General features: G+C 31.4%; 2 protein-coding genes across 3 annotated transcripts; both read right to left on the bottom strand.

Annotated features, from left to right (window-relative positions):
- Positions 1 to 205: 205 nt before the first annotated feature.
- On the bottom strand, positions 206 to 2,656 carry LOC129300754 (cyclin-dependent kinase A-1-like). The gene is made up of 8 exons (XM_054939340.1): positions 2,558 to 2,656; positions 2,039 to 2,302; positions 1,725 to 1,839; positions 1,241 to 1,408; positions 881 to 1,044; positions 694 to 781; positions 553 to 606; positions 206 to 379 (listed from the first exon to the last, which is right to left on the bottom strand). The coding sequence occupies exons 1-8, from the start codon at positions 2,599 to 2,601 to the stop codon at positions 296 to 298; spliced, it is 981 nt and encodes a 326-aa protein (XP_054795315.1). The 5' UTR covers positions 2,602 to 2,656; the 3' UTR covers positions 206 to 295.
- Positions 2,657 to 4,641: 1,985 nt separating this feature from the next.
- On the bottom strand, positions 4,642 to 7,269 carry LOC129300752 (cell division control protein 2 homolog). Of its 2 annotated transcripts, none has more exons than XM_054939338.1 (9): positions 7,161 to 7,269; positions 6,646 to 6,906; positions 6,260 to 6,377; positions 5,990 to 6,154; positions 5,727 to 5,893; positions 5,563 to 5,650; positions 5,394 to 5,447; positions 5,132 to 5,211; positions 4,642 to 5,025 (listed from the first exon to the last, which is right to left on the bottom strand). In XM_054939338.1, exons 1-9 carry the CDS (start codon positions 7,199 to 7,201, stop codon positions 4,872 to 4,874), a joined length of 1,128 nt encoding a protein of 375 aa, XP_054795313.1. In that variant the 5' UTR covers positions 7,202 to 7,269; the 3' UTR covers positions 4,642 to 4,871. The 2 variants fall into 2 exon arrangements, with proteins under 2 accessions (XP_054795313.1, XP_054795314.1); XM_054939339.1 differs by lacking the exon at positions 7,161 to 7,269 and adding an exon at positions 6,999 to 7,089.
- Positions 7,270 to 11,590: the final 4,321 nt, after the last annotated feature.

Here is an 11,590-nt window from a genome sequence, read left to right as displayed (position 1 = left end):
CAAGGGCCCAGCGCTGAGAATAAACATGGGATATTTGAAGACCTAATTTTAGTTTGCTTTTTTTCACCTCATTCTAACACATAAAATTACTGAAAACCTACTATTGGGGCGCATGAGGAGCAAGAAGAACAAAAGCCATAAGCAATTTAAATTCAAGTGAAGAAAAAGCGATTATTATTATTATTATTATTATTAGAAAGAATAGTACTAAATTTTGAACTATGCTACAACATGAAGGGCATGCCCCCAGTCATAGAAATATCTGATGACAACTTGAAATTAAAATTGCAAGGAATCAGTTCTGGTTAAAATTGAAGTATCCGTGCTCAAGAGCATCTTCAGCCGAAATTCTTTCTCTTGGATCCAGGCAAAGCATTTTCTGTCTCTCACAATAAAATTAGCCGTTAGTCATGAAAAGCACAGAACAATTACGTCATGTGCATTGATGTTCTTGCACGTTCTCACTTTAATTTCATGTAATATTTATACTTCTTCGCTCTTATTAAATGCGAACAATTAACTTAGATCACAGAAGAAATTGGATGAACTTACGGAAAGAAGATCAATGCCCGCTGGTTCCAAACCAGGGAAATTTTCTGCCAGGTTCTACACAAACAAGAAATGCAAGTTTAAAACCCAAGCTTTGGAGGGTTCTACAACACAAGATCTAGTCAATAAATAAACCATGCTTACCTGTGGTTGATATTTGGGAAAGCATGAAATTGTTCTACACTTCCTGCTCACTCCTGGCCAGGATTCCTCAGTTGGCGTGCCTAACAAACTTCATATTGAAATTCCATTGTTATATTTTCATGGCATTATTCAAGATCACATTTGGCACACAAACAATTAATATGTGTTTTTGAGGCGCAAAAGTTACCGAAAAATTGACACCAATTGTTCCCTTGTAGTTGTGCCCTGGAATACAGGTTTCCCAATTACCAGCTCTCCAAATATACAGCCGACAGACCACATATCAGCTGCCTTTGAATGTTGACGAGTTCTAAACAGGAGTTCAGGAGCACTGTATTGGGAGGGTTTTATCTGTTAAGAGGACATTAATTTTATATATTGGTTAGATATAACTTTCAAAATGATTACTTCTAAATTTTACACGGAAACCATGACAATTTTATACTCAAATGACAATTATTGTACTCAAATACAATATTGAGTCTCGACCATGCATGCATATGATGCAATAATTAAGAAAATTGAGGAGTTATGTTATATATCATACAGGATAAGATGCCCAGGGATCTCCATATGCGCCGGCGAAACCGAAGTCAGCTAGCTTGATTAAACGAGCAGTGAAATTAATTTGTATGTACTTTGGTTTTATATCCCCGAGGATAATGTCATAAGAATGACAATGTTTTACGGCAGAGAGTATCTGCTGAAGAATCAACTGCTTGGACAAACAAAAGAAAGTGAACCATCAGTCACAAAATTAACGTGCTCATTATTAATACGTAGAAGATCAAAATAATTATTACGAGAAAAGAAGAAGAGGCGGAAGGAGGCTAATTCATTTCACAAACTTTCACAATTTCGCATGCACGATCCTGAATACATGAATAAATGCTTTTTTTTTTTAAAAAAAAAAAGATGATAACGAAGAACGTGAGAAAGAAAGGCAGAAGATTATATTATGACTTCTTGCAAAACAGAATATCTCCAGATATTAATGATTTTACCTATAACATCTCAGAAAGATTACTTACTCTTGTCTGCGGATCTCTCTGGATCTTTGGAAACGAAATGAAATTGGAAAGATCAACGGAAAAATACTCATAAACAATATACATGTAATTCCCCCTCCTGAATGAACGCAGCTCCCTGATACACAAAATTAAACAACGTACGTATATTATTCGTCACTAAATACTTAAACACAATTTTTCTCAGACTTCAACTCGACATTCGAACGGTGATAGATTAAGATTCAAATACTCGTACAGAAATAATCAGCAAATAAAGTTCCGAAAGCAAGAAATGTTCATATGACTGATTACTGAGTGAAGAGTCTAAGACCAACCTTATAATGTTTGGATGACCGTGGAATCGAAAAAAACTCGTTTTAGCACTTATCGATGTCTGAACAGCTGTATTATATCCGTCAGGCATGAAAATCTCCTTGATGAATACCATCGATTGATCGACATCAGCTTTAACACAACGGTAAACCTTGTTCAACGTACAGTCTGTAACCGGGCCAATAACATTGTAGTTTAATTCCTCTAAATTGGGTACCGATCCAATCCAGGGATTCCACATTCCCCATTCGGAACAGCACATAACCCTGTCTTGTGTACAAAAACTAACATCAGAAAATTCAAATTACATGCAAAGATTACTAAAAGAGTTAAAAAGATACGCGCTATCGACAATTATACTGATATTGAAAGTACTGTTTTAACATTTTCTTCCGCAAGATTTTTCAGAAAATACGTGCATACCCTAGACAAAGGATCTAAATCACAATATCCAAATTCTTGATTCAAAATATTCAACAACTTCTGGATCGGATTTTTATTAAACGTGAAGATATACTTACACAGATTCGCAGAAACTTATGATAGTTTGAACGAATTCACACATTTTGAAATGAGAGTGGAGAGAGAACCAAGATGCTTTAGAGAGAGATTCAGGATTACGAAGATAATTAGAGAGATTCGACTAAATGGGTTGGGAAGAACTTGCTTATATACACAGTAAGATAAGAAGGTTAGAGTGAGCGAGGGGATGCTATTCAGAAAGAACGCTTAAAGGATGATAAAACAGTATTTCCCGCCAAAATAACTAATTCTATGGCTATTGTCATCAATTTTTAATTGTATATAGTCTTGGCTCTAGTTAATAAATTAATAAAATAATGTAATTCTTTAATTTAAATATCAAAAAATTAATTATCAAATTATAATACGCTTCTTTTTTGCCCAGAAATTATAGTACGCTATTCTATAATAATTCAATTATAATATGCTTCCATGAACCAAATTAATTAATTGCAATAGGGGTTAACTTAAAATTCAGTGATCAAATTAATGTCATTAAAATCTTTTATACTATTAATGCGTATTGCTTTGGACATCACCTAAAATTCACTCAAAAGATCCAGAGATGTTACTTTTAGGAATCAGAGTTGGAGAAATTCACTTAACCATAACTAATGATGGATTTCTAAATACTATAATTAATTTAAAGATTCCGCGTATTTATAAAATGGCCTTCACTAATCACTAATCTTCTGTATATCGCATGAGGTTTGAACCATTTGAATTTTTATCATGAAAGATTTATTTTGGTGCAGTTGAAATTCTAACCATCCCGTACGACACATCGCATCGGCTGTTATTAGTTTATTTGGAATAATAACAACACTAAATTTAAAAGTGAAGGAAGCAAATTTAAAACAAAAATTCTCTTATGTACATGTACGTACGCTGTTGCCCTTTTCTTTTTCATAATTCTTCAAGGAGAAAAAGAAAAGATTTATCTATGTTTTTGTAGCTAAAATTTTAAAACATGTATGGTTTAAGTTCAGTTGATAGTTTTAATCAACTCAATTATAGCGTTTTGGAATAATCTATATATAAGACATAATTACTATGAAGGTAAGAGTTTATTAGAAACATGTGAAGGTACACAAGATAAAATTTAGGCAGTACTCCATCTATTTCGAAAAAGATGAATTAGAAACCTTAATTATTTCAAAATATATATATATAATTTTAAAAATAGCCCCACACTGAACAATGAAGGTTATTTTTTTTAACCATATTATATATTATAGATGCTATATAAATATATAAGTAGTGAAATTACAATGGGGTTTTACTACAGCTTTGAAACTCTCCTCCCACCCCACGTTGCACGAACACGCAATTATATGATGCATTTTGTAAGGGGGGTAGCGCAGAGAAGGACAATCCGAAGTTCAGAGTTCAATCCATCGGGAAGATTGATGAGCACTTGACTTCCATAAGTAACGGTGATTGAGTTCCAAGCTTGTGAGATCTGGAAAAAAAAAAAACCTTGAATTTGATTTAATGAAGATAATTGTTCAGTTTTAATCAGTTAGCTTATCAAACATGCGAATTCTTATCCCTGATTTTCTCTCTGATATATGAATTGATTAATTTTTGCCAATCTAGAGTAAAACTTTTTGCCTTTTTCTTGTTTTTTACACCTTTTTAAGAAGTAAAGGACTTTCAGTATCTATTCTCATTCTCAAGTCAAGTTTTCATCATCCATTCAAAAAAGTACACATTTCAAATATTAATTATTTAACTAAAATAATTGATTAATTTGATTTATTGGCTGACAATTAATCACCCAGCAGCCTAATCAATTAATTCTGATCACTCACATGCATGCAGTTAGTTGTTAATAAGATGACTAATATAGAACTTTTCGTTTTTTTTTTTAGACATTATTTTTCCGGCAAACTGAAGTATAAAAAGATGCAGACTTAATATAAAGAGAGAACGAAGAAGTCAGAATTAATTGGATTCAGATTTTTTGATCTAGCACAAAAATAAGAGATATTTGAAGGGCAAGGTTTAACTTGAAGATCCCAATTAATTGGATTCAGATTTTTTGATCTAGCACAAAAATAAGAGATATTTGAAGGGCAAGGTTTAACTTGAAGATCCCCACTTTAGACCATACATCGCTTCAAAATCAACATGTAAACCACAAAACACAAAATTAAAATATTTCTATATCTCTAGTATAACTATCTATAGAACTATGCTAATATTGGCATAATAACAAAAGAGTATAATGGGAACTTCATCTTCTAAGCTTTCTTTTTCTTCTGCTGCATATTGATCCATGTATGTGTGACGATTTGTCGACAGAAATGATTAATCTGTGGAGTACCCAAGTTCGATTTTCTTTGTACCACTAGGTCCAGCAACGTCTCGGATCGGTTTTCTCTTGTCCCCAAGTTCGATTTTCTTCGTACCTCTAGGTTCAGCAACGTCTTGGATCCGTTTTCTCTTGCTCATCAGTGTTTTACTTTGAATAACAATCAATTAATGAAAAATAAAATTGAATCAGCTGTTTAATAGATATACACCGAACTTAAATTAATATATGTAAAAAGAAGTGAGTATGTGTATACCACAAATCATTATTGAAGAATGCGTGGTCAAGAGCTGCTTCAGCTGAAATTCTTTTTTTTGGATCCAGACAAAGCAACTTCTGTATCACTCACAATAAATTTAGTACAAGAGTTAGCAAGAATCCATATGTCAACATAAACAATACCAGTCATTTAATTTACAAACTCTACTGATAGTCGTGATAACATGCGCGCGCGCGCGCGCACATATATATATTTAGTATTACTTTTCAATGAAGTGGGGCAAACTAAACTTGATTACCGAAAGAATATCAACGCCTTCTGGTTCCAAATCAGGAAACTTTGAAGACAAGTTCTGCACAAAATAACAGGTGCATATGGTTAAAACTCGTAGCTTCATTCCCCGCAAGATTCTACAGCCACACATCCAGTAAAAACAAACTGTCTTTTAACAGTCAATGGAAAGATACCAGCGGTTCGAACTTGGGGTAGAAGGCAAGTGTAGGGCACAGGTCACTAATTCCCGGCCAAGATTCCTCAGTTGGAGTTCCTAACAAACTTCATAATAATGAAAGTCGCTTGTCATTATATCAAGCACATCACAAACATGATGTTTCTGGAGTAGAGAATTTACCCGAAAATGCCCCTTAGCTGATCCTGATTGCTTTTACCAATATGAAATAGAGGCTTCTTGATTACTATCTCTCCAAAAATACAACCCACGGCCCACAGATCAGATGGCCGTGAATGTTCATTGTTATCAAGCAAGACCTCAGGCGCAGTATACAAGGACACTGGTATCTGTAAATAAGTACCATAAAGCCCTGAGTGATTCTATACTTTTCCATATATATATATGAGTGCAAATCGAGGGATAAGTGGTATATATTATCATACATCACAAGGTTCAGGATCTCCGAATGAACTGTACAAACCGAAATCACATAGCTTGAGGAAACCATCACGAAAATCCATGAGTAGATTTTGTGGTTTCAGATCTCGGAGGAGAATCCCGTTAGAATGATAGTGTGCTACAGCCGCAAGCATCTGATACAACATATACTGCATGCGAGGACAAGGGTAAATTAAATAAGCAACCTTTCCTCAAGAAGTAAGCTATATAAAGCGTAAGCTGGACAAGGATATTCAACAGAAAGATTAACTTACATTTCTTTGTTTTGGATATCTAAGGTCTTCTGATAGGTTAATGAAATAGTACAGATTAGGGGTGATATACTCAAAAACGAGATAGAGGTAACATCCCCTTTTCAATGTATACAGCAACCTGATACAAAAACATATGTAACTGCATAAGCAATATCATTCTCTCAAGTTTGAGTGTTTTCGTTCAAATCCAACGTAAATTTGCATATGACCCTCCAATTAGATGAAATTACTCGAAACAGTAACTGTTTAGACAAAATATGCAATAATCAGCAAGGTTTCATAAACCCCAGATGACCAAATTTTCCAGAAAACAAGAAACCTTCCCTCCATGACTGATTACTATATTTGCAATAATATAACTGAACGATGATGGGCACGGAATCAACCTGACCACGTTGTTATGCGGCTGATCTTTAAGAAACTCGATTCTTTCATTTATCATTTCTGTTTCACTACCGTCACCAGCGTAAACCTCCTTAACTGCCACAACTCGATTACTGTTTACATCGTGACACCGGTAAACCTTCCTGAACGGACCGAATCCTACTGGTTCAATGACCCTGATGTTGAACTGATCTAAATTCAGATCTGCTTTAGAACTTCTCCAACGACGATACCAAACTCTGCATTCTAAACAGCCCACGAACCTGAAGAGTGTAAAACTAATAATATCAGAAAAATTCAAATTGAAAAGATAATTAAAAGAATGAAAAAGATAACAATGATTGATCGAGAATACTGCTCATTCATCTGCATGGAATCTTGGAACTCAAAAAGAGCGATAGATAACAATTGATTGATCGGAATCGAAACATTTTCAACTGATTCAAATTGAAACATTTTCTTGGCAAATATAAGAGCCCTAAGCAGAGACCGGGATCCAAATTCCAGAAACACTTACAGAGATTTGAATACATTGGTCTGTTCAAGGATACCGCTCATTTTTGTGAGAATCAGAACCGAGAAGAGATCAGTGAGGAGAGAATATAGAGCACTGGAAGGAAAAGAGTGAAGAGAGCGAATGCGATTCTTGAAAGTGATCGTTGGAAGCTTATAAAACAGCATTTCCCGGCAGAAACGGATAGAAGTAACTGCTTCACGTTGGTTCATTCCTTCGTTAATCCTTCCTTCGTTTTGGCGTCTCAAAACCATGAAGCCAACGAAAGTAGAAACATATTAAATATTTGTATTTATATTATCTATGCCAATTTTTTTTTTCTATGGTGAAAATTATCTGTTTCAATTTATTTTGCTCCATTTTTACACATGCCGCATCTCTCCGAATATTATAATATTACCCTTTTATTCAGATATATCATTTCATCCTTTAGTTTGTCAATAATATACAAACATTATGCAGTGTATAGAAAAATTTGTCTAGATAATATCAAAATGTTTATTTTTATTGATGAAATTGATTTTCAGCCTAATAATTACGATGACTTGTCAATTTTCCGTCATAAGTTCGTTAATTTACAATACAATAACCGCCTATACCCTCATTAGTCTCACGCATTACTTAGCCACCTTTGAATGTGCGTTAATTCCATTGTTACCCATCAGATTTATTAATTACTCCCTCCAATTCAAAATATAAACATTTTCTCTCAACTAATCTTGGTTTAAAATATAAGCATTTTCTCTCAAATAATCTTAGTTCAAAATATAAGGAACTTAATACATGTAAATTTTTTTTCATTTTTCTCATTGTATTTATTAACCTAAATTTTTGTGTAAAGTTATATCTCACTCATTATAAAATGTTGGTAATTACAATATATATTTTATGAAAATAAAGATTTTATTGGTATGCAAAATTTTCATATTGTGGACCAGAGGAAGCATAAGATTTCATATTTTTAATTGTAATGCAAATACTAAAGTGTACATTTAGTCCTTTGACTATATTCAAAGTTTTATTTTGATTCCTTAATTTTATAAAATGCATATTTTCAATCTTTAAATTCTAACACTGTTAGTTTAATTTATATATATATATATATATATTAAATTATTAAATATTAATACAATATTCTTAAATATTAACATATTAAGTTTAATTTTTTGAAACAACATACAATGATTGACATAAAAGTTAATAATTTAAAACTAACAGTATCAAGATTAAATGATTGAAAAGATACCTTATAAAATTAAAGACTAAACTAAGATTTTATATAAATTATATGACTAAATGTATATTTATCTCATGTGGATCACAAAATTAATTTAAATTGGAAAAGATCTGTAACCGCGTGAAGAGGTAAATATTCCCTCCCTTCAATTTTGAGCATAATTAGTATGAATTATATCTCCACGTACGATGTCAGCTCAAATCCTTTGAACGGTGGAAAAGTTTCAGTTTTATAATCTTCAATGATATTTTTATGTGACATGGAAAAATTAATACATATATAATTGGGGAAGAGGCGTGAAGAATAAAATTCAATGTACACTAAGGAATGTGTCTTAATTCATTTTGTAATCTCTCAGGCTACCAAGATGAATGAACCTAAATCTAATATATTTATTTCTCAAAAAATACGAATTTATAATACGCTGAGAAAGGAACATAACAGATGGTGGTCAAAAAAAGAAGAAGAAGAAGAAGAATATAACAGAGACGTGAGATTTTAACGGCCCAAAAAAAAAAAACTGCTTTCTCAGGTTAATTAGAAAGGACACGCACAAATTTATATTATATATATGGATCCATGTAGAATGGCATGGAGAGAATACAAGCCTTTTTTGCGTGAGAGTATTCTGTTTCGGAAGCTAGCTGTGAGAAATCGTTATTATTAATGGCAGGAATGCTTTTACTATATTTATTTAATATAATTACATATCTCAAAAAAATAAAAATTCAAGATTACAAGATAAATTGATTTAATTTTCTGAACCAGTTAAACCAAAAAAAAAAAAAATTTAAACTCTTGAAATTTAACATGAACAATGTATAGTTGCTATAAAATAAATAAAATTTAATTTATAAAAATTTTTAATAATGGTATATAACTGTATTTAAATTTATTTATTTTTATGTTATTATTATTTTATAAAAAATCAAATTTGTTGGGCAAAAATATTAAATCTGAACGGGTAGAGATAAGACGAAAAGAAGAAAAAGAGAGAGAGAATTACGAGAGGATCCAGACCATGAGACCAGGATACTTCTGCCCTCTTTTTGGCAGTAGTGATGGTGTGTAGGTGATGGAGGTCAACAAAGGTGCATCCGAGGGAGAATTAAGAAAATGCACTTTTCGGTTAAAAAAAAAAAAAAAAACAACAACAACAACAGAGAGAGGAGAAGCAATGGCAGAGTGTCGAACAGTGTTGCTCCAAAATGGTAAGCATCCGCTGAAAGTCAACAGTGATGATCTTATACTATAATTTGAGATATACTATGTATATTAATAAAATATAATATAATAATACTTTATAAATTTATTTTTTAAAAAATATAAATTTTTAAAATATTTCTAAATACTTAATTATTATATTATTATATTTTTTAATTTTCTCTCCATTTAAAAGTAATATTTAAAAAGTATTTTTAATGAAATTATATTTTTCTTAAATTATTTTATATTTGTGATAATAAAATTTCTCCAAAGTCATTTTATAATTTAGGATGGAAAGAGTAGCAATTTCATGCTAGCAATATTAGGTAAACAGTATTATTATGAGTGAACAATATTATTCAGTGTGAAGTCCATAATATTATAATATATATTATCATGGCTTGTAAAGTGTAAAAATTATTATAAGCTAAGTTTTCTATTTTATTTTAATAATAACTTTGGAATATTTATCGCAGCCATTATTATAAAAGATTATTGAAATATATATTGCACACACATTGACTTGTTAGTTTGTTAAAATTGAGGTAAAATAACCTTTATATTTAATACTCTCTCCATTCATGCCTACGTATTCCCTTATATAGAGAAATAAGATTAATTTTAATTTTATTTATAAGATATTGTTTATTATTTTTTTATTAATATTTTTATTTTTTATCTTTATTAAATGCTATAAAAAATTATTAAAAATAATTATTTTTTTTCTTATTAAGGATCGCTGATGAAAACCTTATTAAATATGTTAAAGATGCTTTATAAATAGAACTAAAAGGAGCACATATGTAAAGTTTCTTATTCTAACAACGCCACCCTCATCCTCACCAATTGTCAAAATTATATGGTTTTAATTATAAAGTTGTCTTAAAATTGAATCCCTATTCATTTTTTGCCTCAACAAATGCTTTCATATAAAAATAATACTTCTCTCTTAAAATATAAGCATTTTTAACTAAATCTTATACATCAATAAAATAGTTATTTATTTCTAACTAAATCATCATTTTTATATTTATCCATATTTAATAGAATATTTTATTTTAAAAATAAATAAAAATGATTTATTCATTATAGACACTTTTAGGGCGGAAAGCAATGATTATACCCTGAATATTAAAAATATTTTATATTATTAAACATTTAACTCCTCAAAAAATGTTTAATATTTTTTAATAGAGAGAGTAACTTCTTCTCAAAACGTGCCCGGCATATAAAACTAGAGGAGGAGTATGCCTTAGATAAAAACGAAAGCAATACACGTTGGAGCTGGGGGAAGGATGAAAATTAACGAGATATTTAGAGGACAAATTTTAAGTTGATTATTTTTCACCCACATACTGAATCAACAAAATAATTCTGGATTTGAAGGGAAAAAAAAACATTCACATATACATGCTATTTCACATTATTGTAAATTGGTAGCAAATATCTAAAAGCCTGCATAAAATCTCTTGATCCCCAAAAAAAAAAAAAAATCGATGATCTTCCACTGCGCCATGTATCTCCCAAAATTTCTTTACTCTTACATCCCACGGTGCTTTTATCATGTCAACTTGTCCCAGTCATTTACGCTCGTTGCTCCCTTCTTCGCCAACGATTAGTGTCTTAGACTTATCCCAATCTTTCGTTTGCCTTTCTTATGAGCCAACAACGCTTTATTTTGCCTGAAATGTCGAGTGTATGTACAAATTAATGAACATGAATGATCAATTCTATGTGAATAACCAAAATTCTAATTAAAGAATCCAATGAAATTCTATATATAGCACAAAAATGAAGTGATTTCAAGTTTATATACCTAATGAAATTCTTGATGTACGTATGCTTCAGAGCTCTTTTGCCGAAATTCTTTTGTTCGGATCCAGGCAGAGCATTTGCTATCATGCACATAATTGGGCATTAGTGAATTCTGTGGTTACGTTAATGGCACAAAAAGGCACGCCAAGGAGAAAGCCAGACACTTTTCTATAAC

Source organism: Prosopis cineraria, unplaced genomic scaffold (assembly GCF_029017545.1).
Source record: "Prosopis cineraria cultivar Desert tree isolate PC_DT_omini unplaced genomic scaffold, ASM2901754v1 PC1733, whole genome shotgun sequence".
NCBI classification, from domain to species: Eukaryota; Viridiplantae; Streptophyta; class Magnoliopsida; order Fabales; family Fabaceae; genus Prosopis; species Prosopis cineraria.
This window is presented reverse-complemented; position numbering and strand designations above follow the sequence as displayed.

Bases quoted from the DNA above. Each gene is read 5' to 3' on its own strand.
- LOC129300754 (XM_054939340.1), bottom strand. From the start codon at position 2,601: ATGTGTGAATTCGTTCAAACTATCATAAGTTTCTGCGAATCTGT. The intron at 782-880 runs GTAACTTTTGCG...TTCAATATGAAG, and splicing joins CAATTGGTGTCAATTTTTCG to TTTGTTAGGCACGCCAACTG. The intron at 607-693 runs GTAAGCATGGTT...TTGTTTGTGTAG, and splicing joins TTCCCAAATATCAACCACAG to AACCTGGCAGAAAATTTCCC.
- LOC129300752 (XM_054939338.1), bottom strand. From the start codon at position 7,201: ATGAGCGGTATCCTTGAACAGACCAATGTATTCAAATCTCT. The intron at 6,378-6,645 runs GTTGATTCCGTG...TTTTTGTATCAG, and splicing joins CCGCATAACAACGTGGTCAG to GTTGCTGTATACATTGAAAA. The intron at 5,651-5,726 runs GTAAATTCTCTA...ATTATTATGAAG, and splicing joins CAGCTAAGGGGCATTTTCGG to TTTGTTAGGAACTCCAACTG.